Raw genomic sequence first — 27807 nt, 5'->3', positions numbered from 1 at the left:
TCCATTAAGATTTCAGATTTAACTTTTACCATCATGAAGTCTTGAAGGTCTCTGGCACATTGTCACAGGTGAGCAGATGCAGGGGGGTTTTTGCCAGATAAATCTATATGAATAGTGTGTCTGCATATAATTATTTAATTATACAAGTGGAGTTAATATTCCCAGTTTTGGGCAGAGGCTCCAACAGCTCACGGTGCTTTAGGAAATCAAATAGGGAATACACAGTTGGTAAGGTTACAAAAAACACCCCAAAAAGAGGAATAGTGACTCAAAACAGCTCGATGACACATTCAAAGCCCACTGAGTCACCTGGCATCTCACCAGCACTGCTCTGAGGAGGGTTGGCACAGGAGGGGACATAAACAGATGCCTTTGCGAGGGAATCATATTTCAGTTGCCAAGTGTTCTCCTCCAGGAAAAAGAATTGGAGCAAACCTTGGACCGACATCACCACTGGGGTTTGGTTCTGGTAGGCTGTTCTGCACAGCGTGCTGGTGCTGGGACTCCAGTGCCAAACTCTGACAGGTGCACTGATGTTTGAGAAATAGAAACAATGAATATTTCATTTAAAAATTACTAATTCAACAGAATGGGGGAGATGGCAGGTTCCAGACAGCCCGTGGTGACATTCGCGGTGTGAATCCCTAACACCCAGCTCTGTGTGACGGGAGCAGAGCCCGGCTGTGCTGCCGGCCCGGGGGGAGCCCTGGGGTGTGTGGCTCTCTGCTCACTCCCCCGGGGGTCACGGGCACCCCGGTGCCCGCACACCCGCACGGCGGGCAGCGAGAGCCCCGTTTGGCCGGAGTGTGCGGGCACGGAGGGCACCGCGAGCGGGACTCGGTCCAGCCCGTCCCTAAGGAGCCGCACGACACAGCGCACGGCGTGCTTTCTATTTTGGGCCACTTTGCCATCTAAAGCCGGACTCTGGGCTAAGGTTAGCAGGAGTTCCCTGTGGACAAGGAGGAGAACCGAGACCCTTCGGAGCAGAGATTGGTGACGGCTGGAGATCCCCGCAGGCTGGGAAGCGCCCGGTTCCCGGAGTTTCGGTGCGGTGTAAATGTGACTGATGGAATGGGTTCTCACTATCGGTGCTCGTATGAATTGACAGAATTGCCCTTTTCCTGCGCTGTCCGACTGTAATGCACACACACGTCCCCGGAGAGCAAGGAGAAGCCCCAGCCGAGGGAAGCAGTGAGGGCTGGGAGGGTCGCTGGCTATGACAGGTCCCTGTCCCCGCTGAACCCATTCCCTGCCTCGCCTGTGACACTGGATGGGGCAGCGCAGTTAAGTTAAAAAGGTCTCCTTCAAAAGGTGATTTATTGAACCAGCTGGTTTTCCTTCAAAGGAAGAAGAGCTGCAGGCTCCTTCCACTCGCAGGACAACCCACGGACCGTAACTGCCCCGGCCCCGCGGCTGCGGCCGGTCCGGAGGGCGAGCGGGGCCTTTGGGGCTAAACCCGCCCGGTTGGCCCCTGCAGCCCGGCCCCAGATCCACTCCCGGCCCCGGTGCCACCCCTCTGATCCACTCCCGGCCCCGGTGCCGCCCCTCTGATCCACACCCGGCCCCGGTGCCGCCCCTCTGATCCACACCCGGCCCCGGTGCCGCCCCCCGATCCACACCTGGCCCCGGTGCCGCCCCTCTGATCCACACCCGGCCCCGGGGCCGCCCCCCGATCCAGAAGCAGAGCCGGAGCCGGGCCGGTCCCACAGGCGGAGCCGGCCCGGGCCCCGCCCAGCCCGGTAGTTCCGCTCGGGGCCGGAAGCAGCGCTTGGCCACGGAAGCGTCGCGGGGCTGGTGGGACGCGAGCGCTGGTACCGGGCTCGGGCAGCTGTGGCGGGGTTGGGGTGGGGTGAGCGGCAGCGGCTGGGCAGGGCCCGGTGCGACAGGGACAGGGACCGGGACCGGGCAGGGGACGTGGCCGGGGGGCGGCGGGAGCGGCGGGGCCCGGGTTAACCGGCGGTGTTGGGTTAACTCGGGGTGTCTGGCCTTGGGGTAGGGCCGAGGTGACAGAGCTGGGGGTGCTCACCTGGAGAGGAGAAGGCTCCAGGGACACCTCAGAGCCCCTTGCAGGGCCTAAAGGGGCTCCAGGAGAGCTGCAGAGGGACTGGGGACAAGGGATGGAGGGACAGGACACAGGGAATGGCTCCCAGTGCCAGAGGGCAGGGATGGATGGGATATTGGGAATCAGGGATTGTTCCCTGGCAGGGTGGGCAGGCCCTGGCACAGGTGCCCAGAGCAGCTGGGGCTGCCCCTGGATCCCTGGCAGTGCCCAAGGCCAGGCTGGACACTGGGGCTTGGAGCAGCCTGGGATAATCCCTGCCCATGGTGAGGGGTGGAATGGGATGAGCTTTAAGGTCCCTTCCAGCATAAACCATTCCATGAATCCATGCTGCAGCATTCCCTGTGCTAGCTGTGCTGGGGTGGCTGCCTCATCCTCAGCAGTGTCACCTCACCCTGGATGTCTCCATGGATGTGCTCATCAGTGGGAATTGCAGAGCAGGGATCATTTCTGGCACTGGGAAAATAAATTTCCCTGGGAAAATAGCTTTCCCTGGTCCATGTTCTTTGTCTGGCTCTTCCACTGTTCCTGAAATCACTGGGCACGACAGATTAATTGTGGGCTTGTGGTTTAGACCAAAGTTCTTTATGGGGGGAAAAGCTTCTGAGAATGATCAGGAATGATTCTCTGTTGAGGTTATCCCATACTCAGGTTTATTCTTTTCTCTAGCTAAACAAGCTTTTGGGCAGGGCTTCTGTCTCTTCCAGGATGTTTTTGACTTGGACTGGAGACTTTGGTGCCTTCCAGGCTTGAAATGAGACACTTGGCATGTTTTTCTGTGTTACAAACACACATTTCTATGTGCAACTTTCAGAATGACTCGAAAAATTTTAAGAGCCAAATTAAATATATGACAAAACTGAGCTGAAAGCCAGCTTGGCTTATTCTGCTTAAAAGTTCTGCTGTTTTTTTTTTTCCCAAAGAAATTGTTCATCATAAAGTAATAGTTGCTTCTGTCAACATTTTAGTTTTTAAACTCCTCTGAAAAGACAGAATTATTTTTAGTTTTCTAAGCTGTGGGTATTGCTGTTGCTCTGCTGTATTATTTTAATTGAGCTCTAAAATGTTAGATTACAGAATTTTTGCCTAAATCCATAGGTGACAAATTTATGAAATGAAAAATGTTATTTTTTCACTTGCTGTCTAAACCATGACCTCACTCCTGAGTCAGAGTCGTTCAGCTTTAGAGACACTGCTCTTGTTTTAATTGTTATTCAGCCCAGGCACTGTGACTGCAATTAAACATGCATCTAAGGAGATGTGTGACTTTCTTAATAAGACCATAACTTTTTAGTACCATTTTGCAGAACTCATAACCCCCTAAAGAATTCAAAAGCTCTTTTATCCTGCCACTTTCATTTTTTGTAACTCTGAACTTTTTTAACAGTGCCCATAACATTCTTTCTATCGAGTTACTCTAATATTTGACTTATAGTTAATTTCAGGAAGTTAATTGAAACATTTCTGAGCCCACAAATGCTGTTGGAGATGAAGCTGTGGTTTTGTGAGCACATGGGAATTGGCAGGAGTGGGGAAGGCTTTTGTAGGCTCAGCTTGTGTCCCTTGTCTGGCTGAGAGCTGTGAGATTCTACACACAGGCACCAAAAATACTCTTTTAAAGCCCAGGCAAGGCTGTGTTTGGGTTGTTCCTGCAGTTTGTGCTGTCAGGAGAGACACTGCAAATGCTGAAAGAGGCTGCCAAGGCCAGAGTTCAGCACAGCTCTTCAGCAACCCCATTTAAATATCTAAGTTCCATATTAAACAGTGTCCCCAAATGTGTTTTGTTCTCCTGGAAGATATCTGTGGCCTTTCAGTAATGATCAGGGCTGAAAGTTTAGCACCACATTCCAGATTTCCTCTGATACACATCCAGGTTCCCCCAGAATTTGGCATTTTGGTGGGGAATAAATTGCTGGGCATAAATGTATTCCCAGCCAGTGTGAGTTTGTTACAGCAGGGCTGCAGCCTCTTTTGTTCTGCTCTTGCCTGACTGACCTTGTGAAGTGCATCCTGTGCTGCTTTTGTTTGCTGAGGACAGGAAGAAGCCACCAGGATGCCAGCATTGCCTCTGGACGAGCTCCAGCTGACAGAAAGGGATCCCAAGACAGGGAAGCTGAGAACTCTGCCAGCACTGGTGAGCTCTGGTTTTCCTGAAAGCCAAACAGACCTTCAATAAATCATTGTCTTATACTGAGGCTTGTCTGGGATGTGTGACAGGAATGGCTGGAGCTGTGCTGGGAGGTTTAGGTGGAGATCAGGGCAAGGTTCTTCCCCCAGAGGGTGCTGGCACTGCCCAGGCTGCCCAGGGAATGGGCACAGCCCCGAGGCTGCCAGAGCTCCAGGAGCCTTTGGGCAGCAGTGCCAGGGATGGACAGGGTGGGATTGTTGGGGGGTCTGGGCAGGGACAGGGGCTGGGCTGGATGGTCCCTGGGGGTCCCTTCCAGCTCAGGAGATTCTGTGATTCTGTGAAATTTGTTCAGCCTGCTTGTTAAAGAACTTATTTTAATGTGTTCAGATAGTTGAGCTTTCATTTACCCACCATAAGAAAAACCCAAAACATGAGACCCAAACTTGCTGTGTTCAACATCTGGAGTGAACTGTGTTTACAGCACAACTCCCTCCCTTGGGTCTGTAACCTTTGCTCTCATGGAGGGATGCTCTGGGAGTTTTTGCAAGCTCTGCCTCAGGTTTAGCTCCAAGCTGTGGCACTGAGATTCATCCCTTGTGCCTTCAGCTTGATGAAACCAGAAAATTCAACCCACAGAAACCCTTTTCTCCCAGAAATAAGGCCTGGAGAGAGCCTTTTGGGTGTGTTGCAGGAGTGGGACTGTCAGTGCTGCTCACTCCTGAGGAGCTTTACCCTGAGCACACGTGTGGGATGAGGCAGAGGCCAAACCTGCTGCTCACTGAATTCTCCTTTTAGGGTGGGTGCATTTGGGCAAAGCCTGTTCAGTAACCTTTGGGAAAGGTAGCAAAGTGTTTCTGTCTTTGATGGTTGTGTCACTTTGAGTTCATGGAGTATTGTGCAAGAACCAGTCAGAGGAAAAAGAGAGTTCAAAGGCATGCCAGGAAGCTCCTGCTCTTTGTTTTGATGGCGTGGGAGGATTGCTTTGTCAGGCTTTGGTTAAGAGAAAGCAAGGAGCAACAACTGCCAAATTATCAAGGTCTGAAAATGTTGCTCATAAAGAAAGATACAAACCCACTGCCTTGAAAGGGTAGAAAATGAGAAGTTACCAGGGAAGGGAATGTTCCTGTCATCAGGACTGTAGTGACAAGACAAGGAGTAATTGGTTCAAACTGAAATTTAGATTAGATATTGGGAAGGAAATGTTCCCTGTGAAGGTGGGCAGGCAGGCCCTGGCACAGGGTGCCCAGAGCAGCTGGGGCTGCCCCTGGATCCCTGGCAGTGCCCAAGGCCAGGCTGGATGGAGCTTGGGGATAGTGGAAGGTGTCCCTGCCCATGACAGGGGTGGAACTGGATGAGCTTTAAGGTCCCTTCCCACACAGACCATTCTGTGATTTGATAATGTTAAGTTGTATTAAAAGGTACCTCTGTGTTTCCTGGAATTCAGTGAGCAGCTGGTGACATTCCTGTCACTTGGTCTGGAGTTCTAATACAGTTCTAATATAGTGGTTTTTTGGCTTTCTGCAGCACCCAGAAATTAAAGCAGATCGGTCGTTCGTGCTGTACAAGCCCCCTCCTGCCATCAGAGACCCTGCTCTGGTGGAGGAATTCCTGGAACGAGCAAAATTCATTGCAGATGACCTGAACTGGCTTCTGGCTCTGCCTCATGACAAATTCTGGTGCCAGGTAATCATTGCTTTTTATCTGAAGATACAACGTAAACATCCAGGTGCTTGTAAAAGCCATGAGCCTTACATCATTTTCATAAAGATTTGTTTATGCTTATTGTGTCATGCAGGAAACATTTAATTTCCATTACTGCACCTTAGAATGCAAAGAAAGTATTTCCCTAAGGATTTTCCATTGGGAATTTTAAGAGTTGGTTTGTATTTGATGGATATGGGAGTCCTTTTCGTGTGTCTGAGTGGTTTAGATTGCTTTAAATTTAACTGGGCTGCTCAGGAGCACAACCTATGAAGGTGTGACATTCCCTCCTTCCTATTTTCCTGCCTTTCCTTGTGCCAGGTGATATTTGATGAGAGCCTGCAGAAGTGTTTGGATTCCTACCTGCGCTCGGCCCCTCGCAAGTTCGACATGCTGTGGGATTGCCACGCGGAGGTGCAGGAGCTGCAGAAATGCCTCCATCGCAGTGTCTTCCTCACCTTCCTCAGGATGTCCACCCACAAGGAGTCCAAGGTGAATATTCCCGTGCTTTGCAGGTGCTCCAGGCTGTGTGACTTAGGAAAAAAGAGAGAAATGAATCATTTTCCTTCTGGCACGGCATTCCTCTCGCTGATGATTTTATCAGTTGGGGTCTCAAAGTGGAGGTGATAGCACTCAGAGCTGAAGTATCCAAATTGCCTGCATCTCCTTCCTGAGTAATAGCGGGTTATCCCTGTGTAGTGCTTGGATATGTCATGGGAAGAGGAGAGAGAGCACGTTGGCCTTTGTGTGGCCACATGGAACAGGCTCTTCAGGCCACCACTTCCTGAGCCTTCGCTCTCTCAGGGCCACATGGTGCCACAAAATTCCTGCTAATACTTGTCTCTCCTTGAACGTGCCCCAAATTTTGGACATACAGTGAAATCTCTCTAAATTACAGTTATCTTGGCATCATCAAGCATACAGCCTGGAGAAGAGAAGGCTCCAGAGAGACCTCACAGCCCTTTCCAGTGTCCAGAGGGGCTTCAGGAAATCTGGAGAGGAACATGGGACAAGGGCATGGAGGGTCAGGACAAGGGGGAATGGCTTCACCCTGCCAGAGGGTAGGAATGGATGGGATATTGGGAATCAGGAATTGTTCCCTGGCAGGGTGGGCAGGCCCTGGCACAGGTGCCCAGAGCAGCTGGGGCTGCCCCTGGATCCCTGGCAGTGCCCAAGGCCAGGCTGGACATTGGGGCTGGGACAGTGGGAGGTGTCCCTGCCATGGCAGGGGTGGCACTGGATGGGCTTTGAGGTCCCTTCCCACCCAACCCATTCTGAGATTCTATAATTAAAGACATCCTCATCACTAATTGTGTGAGTGCAGCTCCCATCTGGAGCTTTGGGATTTTCACCAGGCCTTTGGGCAGGGTGAGGGAGGCCCCTTGTGTTGCAGCAATCACTGGATCTCCTCATTGGTTCATCATGTGCTAGGGCTGTGTTGATTCTCTTGCTTATCACTCTGCTGAGGTTCAGGATGTTTTGAGGGAAAGGCCTGGGAGTGGAGGAGTGGGACAGGAGCAGGATGAAGGAATGCTGGAGCCTGCAGCTGGCACCATTTCAGCAGAAGTACCTGACACCTCTGTGGTGTCTTTCATTGCAGGATCTGATTAAACCTCACCACTCGGAGAGGCAGGCAAGCATTTGAAACCATTTTCTAGTTGAGTGATCTGCAGGGAATGAATAGTCCATTGTCATGCAGGAGTCAGCAGGAGTTCTGGAAAGGGAACCTGGCCAGCACTGAGCCCCATCCCTCTGCTTCAGCAGGGAGAATGTGCCCTGCCTTTCACTGGGATTGAAAACATTTGCTGTCACAGGCAAACTGGGCTTCTGAAAATCCAAAATCCCATTCCAGCTGCCTGTTTCTCAGTGTCAGACAATGGGATTTTTCTCATCCAGAATGTTGTAAGAAATGCCTTCAAATGTGATGAGTTTTGGCACAGTGTTCAGCAGTCAGCATGGAGAGCTGCAGCTCTGAGGTTTCTCCCTGCCTGTCCCTGATTCTGTGGTCTCTGGTGCTGGGTTCTGCTCTCCAGGGTGCAGGAACCTCAGGCTGTCCCTGTGCCTGGTTATTCATTCCTGCTCCTGCCCTGTTCTGGTGTCAGGCTGGGAACTGGGGACCTGCAGGGAGATTTTTTGTAAAACTTTCAGGTAGATTAATTCAGCTGCTGGTGAAGGGACCAGTGGGGTGCCTGGTGTGGCAGGGACAGGAATGTGGGAATAGATGGCTCCACAGAAGCTGTTTCAAGAAGAGTTGCTGCCTTCTATGAAATAAATTCCTTAATACACCTTTGAGAGATGTTTTTACAGGTGCCATTATAATGCTGGAGTTACTGCAGATCAAGATATGGATTACTCTTTAAATTCCTTTTTTTTTCCTGTCTTTGTAGGATCATTTTATCACTCCCTCTGTCTTTGGAAAAATTATTTACAACAACTTCCTCTTCGATATCCCCAAGATTCTGGATCTCTGTGTCCTTTTTGGGAAAGGAAATGGGCTCCTGCTCCAGAAGATGATTGGTCAGTAAAAGCCAAGGAACAACTTGCTACATTTAGGCTTTTGCTTATATGGGAAGTGACTTAGTGGGGTTTATACCAGTGAACTGTTCTGAAAATTAATTGTTCAGTAGCACCTAAGATCTGTCATTTCTAGATCAGATTGTGCTTTTCTTTTTCAGTGTGCACTTTGCTTGTTCCAAGGAAAGCTTCACGTCCTGCTTTGCTGCCCTGAGCTAGGCTCATGTTGTTAGACATAAACCTAGGCTCAGTTGTTTCCTGTGCCAATTGAATGTGCCCTCAGCCCTTGTAAGAGGAATGTGGGGCTCTGTAAAACCCTGGTAGAGGTGGGAAAGGGTGAGGAGGGTTGGGAGATGGGCACAGTCCAGCTGTGAGTGCTGTTGTTCCCAGAGCTGGCAGCCAAGTGAAACATTCAGTGTGAGGTAATCACTGCTATGGGAAGTGGGAGAACCTGAAACTTCAGTGCAGGCATTGAATGTATCCAGAGCTTCCAAACCACAAACACTTCAGAGCCTTGCTCAAGCTGTGCTTATCCCTGGGTTTCTGTGTCTGTACACGGGGCCTTGGTGGTGAGTACACAGGGAGGAGCATCCAGCCATGGGTGCTGAGGAGTGAAGATAGAGCATATTGATTTAGCTTCTCTCTTTATCCTGTGCTCCCTTCCCAATGCTGTGATCTTTAACATCACCTGAATGGAACAATATCTACCCTTGGATTAAGTCAGCTCTTCCTGAATTCTAACCCACTTTGTCTGCAGCTCATGGGATGAAGGTTTTCCATTTCTTTGGTAGTTATTTTTGTCTCATTTCCAACTTCGCTCACATGAGAAGTGTTAGTTAGATCATGTGGTGCAGACAGATTTCCAGCCAGAAAATCTTAGGTAAACCTTTGCATTTTTAATCTTTTTATCCTTTTTCAGTAGCTTCTACTCTAAATTCCTCTGTTGTGCCTCAGAGATGGAAAGCAGGCATGGCAAGACAGATGCTTCCTTTTCAGATGGGAAGCTCAGATTATCTGGGTCTTAAAATATTCCAAAAGAGACCTAAGTAATGAAACCTCCTTTGAATTATGCTCTGGACTGCCACATAGTCATGCTGCATGCAGGTGACCAAAGATTTCCTCACCTGATTATTTCACTGTGTTGGGACAGTAATGGTGTGAGCAGTTCTGGTGTGTAATTCATAACTTCAGAAACTTGAGGTTCTTCTCAGGGTATCTGAGAAGTTTATCTGAAACTTGTCTCATAGCTCTGTCCTTGCTGGAGAACTCTTAATTGTCATAATCTGAACAGTAATTCCCAGGAAAATAGGAGCCTTGATGCTTGCTTGGTGAGGATTTATGGTGTGGCATTACTCAGTGGAGTATTTTGTAAAGATAATGGAGTCCTAGTAATATAATAGCAGGTGTTACTAAAGCCTCATTACCTTTAAGAAATATTCGGCAGCACATCTCCTGGTGTGTGCTGAACTGTTATCAGTAATTAAAAGTCAACTCCAGTTGTCAAATAAAGGAACTGGGGTTGTTCAGTGATAGTATTTGCATTATTCATTGATTCAGCCCCTGGAGCGTGAATCATCTGACATCTCATTTGCTCTGCTCTGATGAGCATATTCCCATTGCTGGATCTCCAGGGGCATTGGAGAGCTGATGGATCAGCTTTTTGGGAGCAGAGCCCGTGCATGAGCTGGGGAGTCAGGGTGGGCTGTGTCCCACATGGTCAGTAGGTGTGTCTGGGGTGTCAGCAATAACACAAGTACCATTTTCTGATGCAAATTTGCTCGTTGGCATCAATGTCTGAACTGATGGAAATGCTCTCCTTTCCCCTTTCAGGAAATATCTTCACTCAGCAGCCCAGTTACTTCAGTGACCTTGATGAAACTCTGCCCACTATCCTCCAGGTACTGCTTTCCTGCTGGGATTTCATCTGGAAATGTGGCATAGCTTGAAGAGTGGAAAGGGAACATTGTAGGTGGGGAGAATGTGTTTCATGAAATCATGGAATATCCTGAGTTGGAAGGGACCCACAAGAATCATCAAGCCCAACCCCTGGCCCTGCACAGACACCCCAACAATCCCACTCATTGTCCAAACACTCCTTGAGCTCTGACCACCCTCTGGGGGAAGAACTTTCCCTAATATCCAGCCTAAGCTTCCCCTGACTTTGCTGTTTCTCCCTTTCCCTGGTTTGTTAATGTGTGTCAGGGAGGTTTTGAACGTTATCTCTAATTATTACTTGATGATTCTTCCCTCCCACTCTCCTTCAGCTTCTGCTTCTCTGCTGTGTCCCACTGCTGGCTCCTGTCTGTTAACACTGCCCTGTTCTCCTGATTTAGGTGTTCAACAATATTTTGCACAAGTGTGGTTTGCAGTGTGAAGGGGCCTCTGCTGAGCCCCAGAAACTGGAAGAGAAAGTCAGTGTGACTGCAGGGAACATGCCCCTCCAGGTAGGAGTGAACTCTCTGTACCCTGAGCAGGCCACAGAGGATCATTCTGTTCCCAAGAGCTCCTACAGCTCATGGTTCTGTGCCATTGTTGCACTCTTTGTCCTGGGACATGGTGATAAAACCTTTCCACCATGAGCTGATTCCTTTCAACCATATCCTTTGGAACATGGATAGTTTTTAACCTGGCAACTTTTTTGCTTAATGAGCTCATAAATAATGTAACAATATCTGACAGAAGTCTCCACCTAACCCTGGAGGTCATAAGAGCTGGTTTTGTTTTTTTTTTCCTTCAGAAATGTGTGTTTTAACAACAGTATCATTTAACTGCAGTTAATTAAGAGGGGTTTATGTGCTGGGGGCTGTACCAAGACAGTAAATGTGGTCCTCTGAAAAACCTTAGTCTTTCAGTTTGTGTGTGGAACCAAACCAAACTGTGATTTATTGATAAGTGATAGTTTGAAACTGTCATTTAGTGTCATTCAGTTTGTTTCAGCTGCCTTGGAAATGCAGCTTGCACTGGACCAGACTGTAGAAAACATCCCTTTGATTCCCACATTTCCCATGTTCCCTTTGATTCCCACATTTCCCATGTTCCCTTTGATTCCCACATTTCCCATGTTCCTTTTGATTCCCATGTTTCCCATGTTCCCTTTGATTCCCATGGTTCTGCTGTGCAGTGCTTCATGAAAAGTGCTGCATGGGGAAGAATTCCACATATGGAGGGTGTATTGAGGGCAAAGCCACTGTCCAGAGCAGGATCTGATGAGGGTTCTCATAATCTCCCAGGATCTTTAATGAAAGCAGACAGTTGGGATTGCATTATAGACCTTTAAACAAACATTAGGAGTTCTAGGAGAAATGTTGTCTCTGCCCCCAGGCCCTGTAACAGGTTTATGGTTGATACAGACTCTGCAGTCAGGAAGAGGCCTGGCCCCAATATTCTGTGTCCCTGCTGGGAAAACTTGCCTGGCTCTTCCCTCAGTAACTGCTCTTTCCCTCTCAGGAGCTGAAGGACATTGTGCTGTATTTATGTGACACCTGCACGACTCTCTGGGCCTTTCTTGATGTCTTTCCCTTGGCTTGCCAGACCTTCCAAAAACACGAGTTTTGTTACAGGTATGTCTTGGAGGGCAGACTGAGTTTGTCCTGGCCGTGTACAAATACTGCATGTGCCACTGTGTCCTGTCCCATTGTTAGATGAGGAGACAGATTTGATGCAGAGGCTGCTGGGTTCTCTCTGACAGGAATGCACCATTATAAATACATGGATATAGGGATGTGTGGATTTTCTGTTCTATGTCTGTTGTTGTTTAGGAGTGATCCTAGAGCCAGGCATCCAGGACAATTTCCAGTCAGCTGAACAGTACTGGGTGTGCTCTGGCAGGGGTGGAGAGGGACCAGTTATGGACAAAAGGAACTTCCTGCTGTAGGACCCAAAGCAAGGGAAGCAGAAAGTATTTCAGATAAATAGTTCTTCAGGGTCTGAAAACAAATGCCTTTGATGTTATGCCCAAGTTTTATGCTAGAGAATATCAGTGAGGTTTGGCAAAAGCTGAGTGACAAGGGAACAGCCTCAAGCTGTGCCAGGGGAGGTTCAGGTTGGGTGTTGGGGAACATTCCTTCATGGAAAGGGATGTCCAGCCCTGGCACAGCTGCCCAGGGCGGTGCTGGGGAATGGTTGGACTCAATGCTCTCACAGGGCTTTTCCAACATGAAGGTTTCTGTGATTCTGAGAGTGTTGGGTCTTCTCAGGCTGCAGATCTGTGTTGGGAGTTTTTCTGGGTTGAGCAGATGGTTCTGATCAGCACCAGGATGCTTCTCAAATGCTTTTCTTTCTTACCCCTTCAAAGACCTCCCTGTGATTTCCTTAGAGTGCTGCTCTTTTTTCTGCGGTGTGTTTGCTTGTGTTCTGGGGCAAAAATACCAAAATGAGGTGATGCTCATGGGTACTGCTGGTGAGGAGGGTTTAATGAAATCAGCCATTTGTTCTGCCTTTTAGCAAATGACTCTTGGAACCTCAGCTGACAGGTACAGGTTTGTTCCCCTTTGTACAGATTAGCTTCATTTTATGAACTGGCAATTCCTGAGCTGGAATCTGCAATCAAGAAGAGGCATTATGAAGATAACAGGTGAGAATTCCTGCAAAGGTTTCCTTTGGATCTTTAGTGAGACTTCCCAGGGCTTAGTTAAGAATTCACTTCATGCTGCTTTACCCATCCCTGAGGAGCCTGGCTTTTTTTATGCTGCTTCAAAGGGCTCTGAAGAGATGACTTCTGTAATAGCAAATTTTCCTGGGCAGTGGGGTGACGAATCATTTTTAGTGCTGTGTAAGAAGGAATTTGATGGGAGGTGCTTTCAAATTGTTACAAAGTGTGAGAACATGAATGATATCTTTGTGTAGCTCAGTCTCACTGTGAGGCACAGGCTGTGCTGGTACAGCAGGGGTCTCGTGTGGGGAGCTGCCAGAACAATTGGGATTGAAAAGCTTTATTTAGGGCATGGATTTTCCTTAATGACCATGAAATGTGTCTAATATCTGGTCTTTGCAGCAAGGAGATATTAATCCTAATGAAATTCTTCTTCTAGAGGATTAACTCTGGCATAAAGGTGTGTTACAGATTCTGGTGCTGACACCAATAGTGTCTTTTGCTCTCTCTGAAGTGTTTTTGCTGATTTGTGGAGGAGGATTTCACACTCCAGAAAGAAGATGATAGAGGTTTTTCACATCCTAGTAAACCAAGTCTGTCTGCAGCCCATCCTAGAGAGCAGGTATTGGCACTTGGCTCTGTGCTACTCACCAATTACTTGATTGCTGTGTGGGAGAAATTGCTTCTCATTTACAAATTTACTGGAGAAAATGAACAGAAACTGCTATTTGTGTTGGGATTGTAGCCAAAAAAGCTTGGCTAAGGTCAAATTCTGTTGCCCTGTGTATCAGGAATGTTCCAGATGGAGCTGTTTGGTCCAGAATCTGTGGTGAGCTGGGTCCAATAAGCTTTCTGACTCCAGTGTGTGGCTCGTGCAAAGTTTGGTCATGTGTAACACCTTGAGACCTGATTGTCACATTCCAGGACCTGGAGGTCCAACAATTCAGATGGAGAGAGACTGGAGAGAGGGGCTTGGAGTGACAGGAAAAGGGGGAATGGCTTCCCACTGCCAGAGGGCAGGGATGGATGGGATATTGGAATTAGGAATTGTTCCCTGGCAGGGTGGGCAGGCCCTGGCACAGGGTGCCCAGAGAAGCTGGGCATCCTTGGAAGTGTCCAAGGCAAGGTTGGATGGGGCTTGGAGCAATCTGGGATAGTGGAAGGTGTCCCTGCCCATGGCAGGGGGTGGAACAGGATGGGCTTTAAGGTCCCTTGCCACCCCAAGGTGCCTTGGAACAAGGCTTGGAGCCTCAGCAGCACCCAGGGTTTGGGTACTGAGGCTGCAGTGGGAGTTTGCTTGGCAGGTGTTCTTACACAGGTGAGCACAAACTTCCTGGAAAATTCACTGGTGTAATCCCAAGACATCATAAGAGCACAATTCCAAAAGCTGTGCACACCATTTCCTGCTCACTGCAAGTCTGAGGCATCAAATTATTTATAAAGTCTGTCTGAAAACTTGTAACTCTAGGTGTGATACAGCTTTAGATCAAAGTGCTGAAATGTTTGCTGAAGCCTTAAAAACCACTTGCTTCCATTTGACTCTTTGCTCCTGTGAAAGCCAAATGTGGCCTGAAATCTCTTTTCAAATGGGGCTTTACCTTGGTGTGTAAATGGGAGTGGTTTGGCTGGTGGGGTTGGCAGACTTGCCTCTGAGTGTTCACTGTGCTGTTTTCCTGCAGCTGTGAGAATATTCAGCCATTTATTGAGGAATTTCTGCAGATCTTCACCTCAGTGCTTCAGGAGAGGAGGTGAGTCTGGCTGGCAAGAGGCCTGAGGGGGCTCAGCTCCTTCCTCTGCCATTCTTTACAGCAGAATTGCCTGAGGCAGCATTACGAGGCATTTGGGAGTCAGAAATCTTGTAAGTAGTTGGGAGAAGTGCAGTGAGAGGATTTCAGCCTGCAGCACAGACTCTGGCACTGAGAAATGCTATTCTTCACTCCCTTTAATCCAGCCTCTCAAAGAAAAGAAGAGCAATTTAGCCATTAGCTGCCTTGACAAGTTAGGCTGTTATTACTGATCTGTGCTTTCCAGCTGGGCTGACCAGACCAGAAAAATATTAACCATGAATGCTGGAGATGCAAAGGAGGTGGCAGAACTGGGAATTCCATCTTGTCCTCCTGCCCATGCTGGCATTCTGAGCACATTCACATGGTAAAGCAGATTTTCCCTGTAATGCAGCCCTGGGTTCCAGCCCTCACACCTGAGGAGTGTTGCTGTGGTGTAGTGGCACCAAAATCAGGCATGGCTGGAATCCAGCATTGGGTGAGAGGTTCTCTGTTCCTACCTTAGCACTGAGGCAGTCAGAGAGGCACAGTAGTGGTAATTAATTGAGCTTCACTGATTAAACTTGCTCCTGTGTTTTCAGATTTCTCCGTGACTATGATGAGCTGTTCCCTGTTGAGGATGATGTGAGTCTGCTCCAGCAGGCATCCTCTGCACTGTATCCTTGGGCTTTGCACCCCTGGCTGCTCTTGGATTCCTTCACACCAGTGACATTTCTGCCTCTGGTTAAGCTGCATGACTGGCAAGAAGTACTGGAAAGTTTTCCCTTAACAGAAAAAAAAGGATAGGGGGGAGTTGTTGCCCAGAGAAGCTGAGGCTGCCCCATCCCTGCAAGTGTCCAAGGCTTGGATGGAGCTTGGAGCAATCTGGTGTATTGGAAGCTGTCCTTGCCCATGGTAGGGGGTGGGACAAGATGAGCTTTAAGATCCCTTCCCACCCAAACCATTCCATGGTTTTGTGAGTGTTGATGCAGGCACAAATTTGGACATCGCTGACAATCCTGTAGTTACTTCAGGGTGATCCCTGAACATGTGCATCCAGAAATGTCCTTAATGCTGTGCTCTTAGAGATGAGACCAGGACAGCCTATATCCTCCAAGCAGTGGAAAGTGCCTGGGAAGGAGTAGACAGGAGAAAAGGACAAGCTGTTAAAGCTCCAGCAGCATCCAACGGAGATCCAGCCATAGTGGAGAGCACCCCTGAGGACAGGGAGGATCTGGGGGCTGCGTGTGCCCTGGAGGATGAGGTGGGTACAGCTCTGTGCTGGGACTGGGCTCTGCTCTTCCTGGGGGCTCTGCTCTTTCTGGCCTTCCTCTATCTGTGAGGACAGGCTTGGTTTGCTCAGCTTTGGGGACAACATGAGATTTGGTGTAATTTCTGACCTTTGCTGGATCTCCATGCAGCCTTGGGAAATGAGACATGAAGCTACACCTGAATCCTGAGTTATCTCTGAGCAAATTGCTTCCAGCTCTCATGGCTTGGGTTTTCCCTTGCTGGAGATTACTCAAATACTCTGTTCCATCCCTGCAGTTCATGTGCATATTTTTGAAATGCAGAGCTCGCCTGTTATTTGAGGAAGGGATTCTCCAGGGTGTCCTTGCTGACTCAGGGACTGGCAAAAGGAGCCAGTAGTTTAAACAGCTGGGTTCTCTTTTGGCTCCAGTCTTGAACTTGTGTGTGTAAACCCTGAGGGCCCAGAGTGCTGCTTGCCCTGTATTTCTGTGCACACTGCCTGCCCTCAGCAGCTGTGTCCCTGCCCAGTGCCACCAGGTGTGTTTGGTGTCCCCAGTGTGCCGGCGCTGCGGCCGCGCCCGTTGCCTGTGTGTGCGGCGTGGAGCTGGACTCCCTGATCTCCCAAGTGAAGGATCTGCTGCCAGATCTTGGAGAGGGATTCATCCTGGCCTGCCTGGAGGAGTATGGATACGACACAGAGCAGGTGATCAACAACATCCTGGAGGAGAAGTTGGTGCCATACCTGGATAAGCTGGACCGAAGGATGCAAAGGTGTGGGACAAGCTCTGGTTGTTTCTGTCTCGCTTAATTGTTCTCACTGGAGGCTCAACACTTGTAGAGCTCTAAGAATTTGTATATTTGGGGTAGAGAACTGAAGTGAAGGCTTCTCATTGTCACCTGTCACCAGTTTTCTGCCCTCCTTGTGTCCCTGCAGAGGAGTGGGACCTTTGCTGCTCAGTGTTAGAGTAGAGCAGGTGCAGGGTTGTGTTTTGTGACAGGGGACAAAACCACTTGTAAATGAAATGCTAGACTAAACTAGACTAGAATAAAATAGAATGCTGGGCAATAGAATATGTTGCCTTCAAAAGTTATTTTGCTGCAGCGTTTGTTGTCACAGCGTTTGTTGTGAAAATCCCAGCTGTCCTGCAGGAAAGGACATCTTCAGCTGGAATTCAGCCAGAATTCAACCCACAGGGTCAAATATGGTTATTTAACAGGCTGCTGCTTTGTGAGTGAAGATGGAACAAATCAGATCCATTTTTATGTTCCCTCTGACAAACTTGCCAGGCTTGTCCTGCTTTCCTGGATTGGGCAGGGGATGGAGGGTTTATAGCTGGTGGCAGGATTGAGCTGTTGGAGTTTGTCTGCAGCTGTGAGTGTGTGTTTGTGCTGCACCAGCAGTTCCTGACAGAGCATCAGGATGTGAATGTGCTGTATGTTCACATTTCATGGAGTTATGGGCAGACTGTCTCACTGTTGCATTAAAGGAAAGCATCTTTATCGGAAAAATGATGTAAAAAAAATCTTAGTTTTGCAACAATCTTTGTGTTCCCACAATCAGATCTGCTGACTTTGGCACAAGTGGTGCAGGACGGGCTTTAGGAAGGATTGGTTTTTCTGCAAAGCCAGCAGTTCCACAAGATAGAGCTGCATTTTTTTTCTTCCTGCCTTTTGCATCTTGAAACAAAGCTGCTGGCTCGATAGGAAATATTGAATTGTGACCCCTGCTGATTTAAAGGGGAGCACAGCAGCATTTGCAGCTGCCCAGCTGAGCTGTCTGCACCACCAAAATGAATGTCAAAAGTACAGTCTTTTGACTTACAAGTTGAGCAAACATAAACCTGGAACCCTGGGAAAGATTTAACAAGGGAGATAAATATCTTGAAATCAGTAGCAACAAATTATTGGAATTTTTTCCAGCCTGTAATTCATCACACTTAGTGTTTGTCTTCACTGAGTCACTGTGTTGAGACCAGGCAGTCTGTTGAATATTCTGTTGTCCTGCATGGTTTGATAGACTCTGAAATGAGCAGAAGAATTTTCTCTTGGCTTTCTCTGAGTTACTTTAGTTTCCCCTCAAATCCAAGCTTTGGGAAGGGAAGGGATTGTGCCCTGTGACTCAGCCAGCACCTCTTGGTGTGCTCAGGATCTTTTGCTCAGGATATTTTGGGATTGATAAAGGATAAAGCAAGGGCTTAGGGAAGGGAGAGGATTTCTCTTCCTCACTTCACTTTTGTTTTTATTCTCTCTCCTTGTTTTTTAACAGACAGATGAAGCCAGACCCTACCCCTCTGGTCAGCTCTCGCTGTAACATTTTCCAGAATGATGAGTTTGATGTTTTCAGTAGGGATGCAGTGGATGTGTCTCGGATCCAGAAAGGCAAGAGGTGAGTGTTGGCACCCAGTCATTAACTCTGCCTGTCAGGAGGAACAAACACCTGGGAACCTGCACATTTATCTCTCCTAAAAACCTCCTGCAGGAATGTTTTGGCAGGGGGGAAGGCTTATCAAAAATGTTTCCCACCTGTTTGTCTGGGAAAGTGAAGTGAAATATTATGAGGGGGTTGGTTTCACTTAGTGTTTTTCCTAATTGACTTTCCTGTGTCTGCTGCTGGAGATTGCTCTGCCAAGCTCATTTGTAATGTCAGGCTCTTCCTCCTTGGGCTTAATGTTAAACTTGCACTGAACAACAAACCTTGAAAAGACCCATCCCTGAGCCTGGGATTGTGACTCAGAGCTGAGAATAACTAATGATTTGATCTAGAGCCAAGGGAAGATTCAATATCCATCTACTTCAACATCTGATAACATTCAGTGCCTTAGACTACTTGTGTTGTCCCTGCTGCTGTAAAGCTTCCTGCAGAAGGGCACTTGGACTTGTGGAGTCCTTTGGGTTGGGAGAGACCTTTAAAGGTCATTTAGTCAATCTGCCTGCAATGAGCAGGGATCCCCCTGCCACGAGCAGAGATTTCTACAAACCCCCACCAGTTTTCACTTTGCTTTCTGCCTAGCTGGTTGAGTGGTGCTGGCTCCCACTGATGTCAACCCTACAGTGTGGTTCCCTTGTTCCAGATTCTTTTAAAAATATCACAGAATCATGGAACGGTTTGGGTTGGAAGGAACTTCAAAGCTCATCTTGTTCTATCCCATGCCATGGGCAGGGACACCTTCCACTGGACTTTAAACTGCTCCTCTAACCATCCAAGGGTGATCTTAATGTTGGGATGAAATCTTACAGCAGATAACGAAAAGTCTGGCTGGAGCTGGAGCCACGTGACCTGAGAGCACCCAGTTAAGGTTTTGGTTGCAAAGTTGCATCAAACTCTAGGAGAAAACCACTTTTGTTCCCTAGTCCAGTGGCCCAGCTCCTCAGAGCAGTGCCACAGTGCTGATCCTGTCTTGGCTAAGCAAGAAAGGAATTGCTTTTCTCTTTAGCCAAGGCCATGACTTTTGTTGTGTCATAGCTGAGAATTCACAGGCAGAACCTTTCTCCTCCTGGTGGTGCCTTGCTCTGTGAGACAGGTGCATTGCACAGGTGTGCTGGGTTATCCCTGTTCCCCAGAGCCTTGCACAGCTGTGCTGGGTTATCCCAGTTCCCCAGAGCCTTGCACAGCTGTGCTGGGTCATCCCTGTTCCCCAGAGCCTTGCACAGCTGTGCTGGGTCATCCCAGTTCCCCAGAGCCTTGCACAGCTGTGCTGGGTTATCCCTGTTCCCCAGAGCCTTGCACAGCTGTGCTGGGTCATCCCTGTTCCCCAGAGCCTTGCACAGCTGTGCTGGGTTATCCCTGTTCCCCAGAGCCTTGCACAGCTGTGCTGGGTCATCCCAGTTCCCCAGAGCCTTGCACAGCTGTGCTGGGTTATCCCTGTTCCCCAGAGCCTTGCACAGGTGTGCTGGGTCATCCCTGTTTCCCAAAGCCTTGCACAGCTGTGCTGGGTTATCCCAGTTTCCCAAAGCCTTGCACAGCTGTGCTGGGTCATCCCTGTTCCCCAGAGCCTTGCACAGCTGTGCTGGGTCATCCCTGTTTCCCAAAGCCTTGCACAGGTGTGCTGGGTTATCCCTGTTCCCCAGAGCCTTGCACAGCTGTGCTGGGTCATCCCTGTTCCCCAGAGCCCTGCACAGCTGTGCTGGGTTATCCTTGATTCCCAAAGCCTTGCACAGGTGTGCTGGGTCATCCCTGTTCCCCAGAGCCTTGCACAGCTGTGCTGGGTCATCCCTGTTTCCCAAAGCCTTGCACAGGTGTGCTGGGTCATCCCAGTTTCCCAGAGCCTTGCACAGCTGTGCTGGGTCATCCCTGTTTCCCAAAGCCTTGCACAGCTGTGCTGGGTTATCCCTGTTTCCCAGAGCCTTGCACAGCTGTGCTGGGTTATCCCTGTTCCCCAGAACCTTGCACAGGTGTGCTGGGTTGTCCCAGTTCCCCAGAACCTTGCAGCAGCAGCAGCAGCAGCTGGTCAAGGCCAGAGAGCACCGGGTTCAGCACAGAGCATCCAGTGGCTGGAATATCCTGCTCGGAGCTCCCTCTGCAGCTCACTTGGAGAGCTTTGGAAGCTGTAAATCATCCCTGAGCTGGGCTCTGGGATGTGCTCCCATAGCACTGCCCCCCAGGGGTACCAGCATTCTTGGAGAAGTTCTCCTCTCTCCTGCTGTAGTTATGTGACCTCTTGGGATTATCCTCTTGCTGCTGCTCTTCCTGCTGTCATTTGCCTCCCTTCATTTCAGAACATTTAGGAAAAGTCTTCAGGACTCCAGACATATTAATTGTAGCTTGAGTAGTTTAAAACCTGGAGAACAGCAGTGTCCAAAGATGACCATATCCAACTGAATCCAAGGAAAAGCTGCAGTACCTTGTCTCCAGGATTTAATATTCAGCACTGATGGTTCACCCCAGTTTTGGGGTAACAGGGCTTTCCAAGCTTAGTCTGAGATGTGCTTTGGATTTGAATTGTATCAAATATTTTTTTCTCCTTCTAAATACCTTTTGCTCACCAAATTCTCTTGTGTTCAGGGTGCTGTTGCTAAGCCTGGTGTTACCATAGTGCCTAAAGAGCCAGAGCAGGTTGTCCTGGCCACTCTCAGCATCAGCAGTTTGGGGCAGAGACTGTCCTTGAGAAAGACAAATCCAGCCAGGATGAGGAGGGAATCAAACACAAGGAAATGAATGTGCCAACATAGACTCTGCTGATCCTGAAAGTGATGGCACTTGTCTGTGTCTGTCCAGCCCTGGCTGTCAGCTGAATCTGTCTCCTGGAGCCAGAGCATGTCCTGAGCTCCATGGGACTAGAGGAGCTCTCCCACTGTTTTTCCTGGGATTGGTGCCCAGACCATTTCATGCAGCTCCTCTGCAGTCATCAGACCAGCTGGACAGGAAGCAATTACCAGGTGCTGGGTTCAGGCTCAGCTGAATTCCCACAGGAGCTGTTATCCCAGGGATCCTGGGCTGCTGAGCTCACCACGTGCTTGGCAGGGCACTGTGTGTGCCACCAATGCAGGCAGTGAGTCATGGCAGAGAGGAACCACCTCCAGCTGCAAACTTCCTTTGGTTTGAGATTCCAAATGAAAATCCAGGCTGCTGGATCACATCTCCTCAGTCTGTCCCTTCCTGAGTCACTGCCATTGCCTTGGACAGGTCCTTTCTCTGATAAAATCCACTGCTGGGATTATATCCTGGGATGCAAGTTCTCCTGGGAATGCTAGCCAGTGGAATCCCCTGTTGCTTTGCTGTAAATATGTACTTGGCTGGTCTGAGAAATGGGACTTCAGAGCTTATGCTTGTGCAGCTTCAGACACTCAGTAGCTGCTTTTTAAACCCTCTGTTTCTTGGTCTTCCCTTCTATAAAATGACTATAATTTACTTGCCTTCTAAATTTAAAAAAACAAGCCCTTGCAGTGCTCCAAGAGGTTGAATCACAGTCACTCTCTACTGTTTTGTTCTTTGCCTTGGGAATTGTGTTTATTCTCATTCTTACCTGGTTGTTTTTTGGATCTCCCGATCTACATTTGTCCTTTTTCCCTCACATTTGTGCTCCATGCACCTTGGCCAAGTTTCATCTGCAATAGGATTGCATTTGGCCTCCTGTGAAAGCTTCCTCTCTGTCTGAAGTGCTGGTGGTCATCTCCAATTCCTGCTTTTTTTTAGTGGCCAAACAGCCCTGGTACAAATGACCCACCCTGGATCACTCCATCCAGCCTTGGGCTCAGCACAGGAAGGAGCTGGAGCTGCTGGAGTGAGACCAGAGGAGGCACCAGGATGATCAAAGGGATGGAGCAGCTCTGCTGTGTGGAAAGGCTGGGAGAATTAGGATTGTTCAGCCTGAAGAGAAAGCTCTGAGATGACCTAATTGTGGCCTTCCAGAACCTGAAGGGGCTGACAAGAAAGATGGAAGAGAGACTGTTTACAAGGGCTTGGAGTGACAGGAAAAGAGGGAATGGCTTCCCACTGCCAGAGGGCAGGGATAGAGGGAATATTGGGAAGGAATTGTTCCCTCTGAGGGTGGGGAGGCCCTGGCACAGGGTGCCCAGAGCAGCTGGGGCTGTCCCTGGATCCCTGGCAGTGTCTAAGGCCAGGTTGGACAGGGCTTGGAGTGACAGGAAGAGGGGGGATGGCTTCCCACTGCCAGAGGGCAGGGCTGGATGGGATATTGGGAATTAGGAATTGTTCCCTGGCAGGGTGGGCAGGCCCTGGTACAGGGTGCCCAGAGCAGCTGGGGCTGCCCCTGGATCCCCGGCAGTATCCAAGGCCAGGTTGGACAGGGCTTGGAGCATCCTGAGCTAGGGGAAGGTGTGAGGGAGGAATAAGATGAGCTTTAAGATCCCTTCCTGCCCAAACCATCCCACGATTCCACAAAGCAGCAGGCCAAAGGTGGGGTAAGGGGAGCCTGTGGCACTGCGGATGAGCCTTGCATTGCCTCACATTCCACTGACTAACAGGGCAAAAAGCAGCTTCAGGGGCGGGTTTTAACCCCTTTTCCTTTTCCTCCCGATCGCGGGCAGGAGGGAGAAGGACACGACGCGGAGCCTGGTGAATGACAAGCGGCTGGTGGCGGAGCAGCGGCAGCGCTACAGCCAGTACAGCGTGGTGCTGGAGGAGCTGCCCCTGCCGCCCGGAGCCGGCCACGACTACGGGGACTACGGGGACTACGAGGACGAGTACGACGACACCTACGATGGGAACCAAGTGGGCGCTAACGACGCTGACTCGGATGACGAGCTCATCTCCAGGAGGTGAATGCTGAGAGGAGGGGCAGGGAGGGAGGAGGGAGCCACGGGGGAATCACCACGGAATTCTCTGGCTCCCACAAACCTGGGAAACGCTGCTTTGGGCTCTGTTCCTCCACGAGGGATTCAAACCAGCCCTTTCTCTGTTTGCACTGTGATGTGCAAGGAGGGAGGTTTGGGGCTCCCTTCTCCTGTGGATAGGGAGTGTTCTCAGGGTGGGCTGTTGTCATTATAGTGCAAGAGTTCTATTGTCATTACATTGCAAGGGTTCCCTATCGCTAGAGTTTTGTACCTCCTCGATGTTGTTTTTAGGCAGCTCCTCTAGGCACTGACTGTTCCTTGTCCTCACAGTACCCAACTGACTCCAGTTTCCTCAGCCAACCAATCTACTCTTTTATAACACTCTTTTTCTTGGCTACAGCTGCAGCCTGCTAACATCAGGCCTGCTCCTAATCCTTAATAATTGGCTCAGCTGCAACTCTTTAGGGGCTAAGATTACTTTCTATACTACCTTTATTTACTTATGTTCTATCCCCTACAGCAGGCTATTCCTTGAACAGAAAGTGATGGCACTCTTGAGGCAAAGGACCTCATTGAAAAGTGTCTGTACATAAATACAAACCAAATTCCTAGCCAGACCATTCCTAAACTTCAGGAATGTGTTGCAAATGAACACAGAGTGTGCCCAGAATGTTCTCCAGCTTCTACTCAGCCATTGCCTCAATTAGTCAGGAAATCCAAGAGGGGAATTTGTCATGTGTGGAAACTTGTACTCAGCTGTGCCTCTCCTTGGAGAAACTACCCTGCAGCAGGGAAAAATGGCTTGGAAAATCAGTGGAGCTGGGCAACCTAAAATGGCTGGTTAGCAAAGGAAAACTTCAAAATTTGAGAATTTTACGACAGACTTTTCCCTGCCAATCCCCTCTGAGTGAGCTGCACAGCACTCTGCACCATGACTGACAACTGCACACACTTAGCTTTTGAGAAACAAAGGGTTAATGGGGATGGAGGCTGGAGAATATTTATTTTACAAAATGTGTGGTTTAAAAGCTGCTTTAACATTTCTGAAAGTGGCCTTTTGAATTCTGATGTATTATGAAGATGTCACCATTCCCAACCTCAAACCAAAAGGAAGCTTTGAGGCTCTTTGTCCCTTTTTTCGCTCTCCTAAAGTGTTGAGAAGCTTCAATTTAAATCCTTTTTGTGTTTTGCCTGTAAGAATGTGGCAGCCAGGTGTTTTTCCCTCTTTCAGGTCTCAGTGCCCCTAGAAACAATTAGTGGATGTCACTGCTGAAAACTGGATCTGTTGGTTTGACATAACAAAGGCTTTTCTGGTTCTACATTTATTTCTTTGGCAGTGGAATGGTGGGTCTGAATCCAATGGAATTCAAACACAGACACGTATTTATGTTAAAGAAGAGTTATAGGCATGTGTAAATTCTTCCTCCACCCCCAGGCCCTTTGCTCTGCATGGCCAGAGTGATTCATAAAGCCTGATTAATTTCTCCAGGGTTTTCCCCCTGTAGGAAACTGGGGCACAGCATTGGAACTGGAGCTCCCTGAGTAGCCCTGACCAGTCAGAGGGTTTGGAGCACAGCACTGCCTGAGCATGAATGCTTCTGTCCAAATTTGTCTGGTACAGCAGATGCTCCCTGTCTGCTGAGCTAAAGCCTAGCAAAGGATACTCCTTAATATTGTGGCTGTGTCTGGATGCCCATTTCCCAAAGGAAGCAGTTGTTTCTGTGGAGATATTCCTTGTGAGGTTTCAGGGTTGGGGTTTTTTTTAACTATTATTATTATTATTTTCAGTGACAATTTCATAGTGAACATTCCCCAGTGGAGACTGTGTGTATGTTAATTGCCTATAGGAATGTGGTATTAACTCCTGGGTCTCCTGCTTTTTTTGTTTTTTGGTTTGTTTTTGTTCAGGAAAATGAAGTCCATGAAATCTGTAGAGTCTCATCTTTTAAAGACATAATGCAAACCACAAAGGATGTGCTGTTCAGAGAACTGTTTGTGGCTGTGCTATTTTCTTTTCTAATTATTTGTGTCTTATTTCCCAGGCCATTCACAATTCCTCAGGTCTTGAGACCTAAAGGACATGAAGAAGGACAGGAGACAGAGGAAGAGGATGAAGAGGAGGAGGAGGAAGCTGAAAAAGAAAGAACAAAGGTGACATTTAGCTGGAGTTGCATTCAAATTTACCATATTTCTTCCCTGCTTCACCTGCAGGTGATGTGGAGCAGATTTTCTGTTTCAGAGAGGGAATCTTTGAGCAGCAGCAGGGACTGAGCTGCTGTTCAGTGGCTGCTGGGCTGTGATGTGTCCCCAAGGACAGCTCTCCACAGCTTCCTGCCCTAACTGTGCTGGAGCAGTGACACTTCCTCCGTGGGGAGCTTTAATCTGCTTTATCCCAGAGACAGACAGAGCCAGCAGAGCACTCTGGGGGTAACTGGCACTCTGTTTCCATGGATGTGCTGGGAGCAGCCATGGGCTGGGAAGGTTTTCAGGCAGGTTTTGTGCCAGGTGTGTGTTTAGAGTCCCTGACACCAATCCCACTGGTCCAGAGGTAACGAACCAGGAATTGACTCTGTTCCAAACAGAATCCTCTCCTCTCCAGGCTGCTGCATGGTGCTGATGTGTCTCCTGACCTGTTCCCTTGGTGCTGATGTGTCTCCTGACCTGTTCCCTTGCCTCCTTTAGGACCACTTTGTGCAGGACCCCGCTGTCCTTCGGGAGAGGGCTGAGGCCAGGCGCCAGGCCTTCCTTGCCAGGAAGGGGTAAGCAAGGATCTCCCTCTGCCTCTGCAGCTCTTCTGCTGCTGACTGGAATTGTTGGGGGTGTTCCTGTTCCTTGGCATTCCTATGTGTCAGGGTCCTACCACAGTGGGATGAACTTCCTCACCCACCCTTTATTTCACTGCTGGTTGTTTTATCCCTTTGAATAGGGGTAGGCATGGCATGGAATCACGGAGTGGTTTGGGTGGGAAGGGACATTAAGACCATCTTGTTCCACCCCTTGCCATGGGCAGGGACACCTTCCACTGTTCCAGGCTGCTCCATCCAGCCTGGCCTTGGGCACTGCCAGGGATCCAGGGGCAGCCACAGCTGCCCTGGGCACCCTGTGCCAGGGCCTGCCCACCCTGCCAGGGAACAATTCCTTCTAATATCCAATCTAAACCTCCCATTTTTCAGCATGAAGCCATTCCCCCTTGTCCTGTCACTCCAAGCAGCAGAACCCTGTGGAAGACAGGCTCTTGGAGAGCACAACTCCCAGAGCTCCAACAGCTCCCACAGGGATTTTGGGACAGTTTCATAGCTGTTTTCAGCTGACAGGCTCAGTGTGTGGAAGGACACAGTGGTGGTGGAGCTGATGCTGCTCCTGGGCTGCCGTGGGAGCCCTGAGCTGAACCCCTCACACCCCGGCGTTTGTGGGGATGTGGGATTTCACCCCCAGGAGTGCAGTGTGCCTGTTGTGATGTCCTTGCTCTGTGTCCTCCAGGCACAAGCACGACAGCTCTGCCGTTGTTGGGAACGCCAAGGGCCACGGGCAGAGCCGGGAGACGCTGCAGGAGCGGAGGAAGAAAGAAGCCAACAAAAGCACCCGAGCCAACCACAACCGCCGGGCCATGGCCGACAGGAAGCGCAGCAAGGGCATGATCCCCTCCTGAGCAGCTCCGGGGCGGGGCTGCGCCGTCCCAGGCCCTGCCCAGGAGGAGGCTCCCTTGCCTCGGCATTCCCTTTGCTCAGGGGATGGATGTAGGGTGCAATACCTGGCGGCTGGGCTCACACGGAGCTGCATTCCCTGTGGGAGTGCTGCCTGTTCCTGGGAAGGAGCTGCACTGACTGTGTGTGCCAGTGCTTGTAGCCAATACATGGGACAGGCTGCAGCAGCCATTCCTGCCCTTTTGTACTATTTATAATTCAGAGTTTTATTTTCATACTGGCTCCTGCCCACCCTGGAGTGGGCAGCTCTGAGAGCACGGCTTCCATGGAAATGCCTTATCCTGAACTTGAGTTATAGATTGTCCCAGCTTGGAAGGGACCCCCAGGGATCACTGATCCAGCCCCTGGCCCTGCCCAGACCCCCAACAATCCCACCCTGTCCATCCCTGGCAGTGCTGCCCAAAGGCTCCTGGAGCTCTGGCAGCCTCGGGCCGTGCCCATTCCCTGGGCAGCCTGGGCAGTGCCAGCACCCTCTGGGGGAAGAGCCTTGCCCTGATCTCCACCTAAACCTCCTGACACAGCTCTGTGCTGGCAGAGAAAGGCTCAGGCTGCTCTCACTGCCAGCAGACCCACAGGGGTCCAGGTGAGTCAGACCTTATGGATTTCTGTCCCTCAAGTGAGGCCTGTGAAAACAGATGGTACAAATAAAAGATGTAGATGTCTTAGCTGTTTTTTTAAGACCCTTACAGACAGTATTGATGAACTTCCTGGTATCCAATTAGCTTTGCTTGGTTAATTTGCTGGTTAATGTGCCCTGAGTGCCCTCTCCCCACCACACTGTATTTTCTTGCACTGCAGCAGTGCCTGTGGCTGTCACCCCCACAGTGGGAAAATCAGCAGTGAGTTGTGCTCCAGGGCAATCC

General features: G+C 49.5%; 1 protein-coding gene across 1 annotated transcript; it reads left to right on the top strand.

Moving 5' to 3' along the window:
• The first annotated feature begins 1768 nt into the window (after positions 1-1768).
• ASCC2 (activating signal cointegrator 1 complex subunit 2) lies at positions 1769-27609 on the top strand. The gene is made up of 19 exons (XM_036393522.2): positions 1769-1811; positions 4098-4193; positions 5712-5870; positions 6210-6380; positions 8276-8405; positions 10233-10300; positions 10736-10846; positions 11850-11962; positions 12901-12975; positions 13508-13615; positions 14673-14741; positions 15359-15433; positions 15843-16020; positions 16564-16778; positions 18274-18393; positions 22995-23225; positions 25283-25391; positions 25923-25999; positions 26721-27609. The coding sequence occupies exons 2-19, from the start codon at positions 4113-4115 to the stop codon at positions 26887-26889; spliced, it is 2259 nt and encodes a 752-aa protein (XP_036249415.1). The 5' UTR covers positions 1769-1811; positions 4098-4112; the 3' UTR covers positions 26890-27609.
• The last annotated feature ends 198 nt before the right edge of the window (positions 27610-27807 follow it).

Source organism: Molothrus ater, chromosome 18 (genome assembly GCF_012460135.2).
Source record: "Molothrus ater isolate BHLD 08-10-18 breed brown headed cowbird chromosome 18, BPBGC_Mater_1.1, whole genome shotgun sequence".
Classification (NCBI taxonomy): Eukaryota; Metazoa; Chordata; class Aves; order Passeriformes; family Icteridae; genus Molothrus; species Molothrus ater.
Note: the sequence above shows the minus strand (reverse complement) of the source record. Positions and strands in the feature narration are given on the sequence as shown.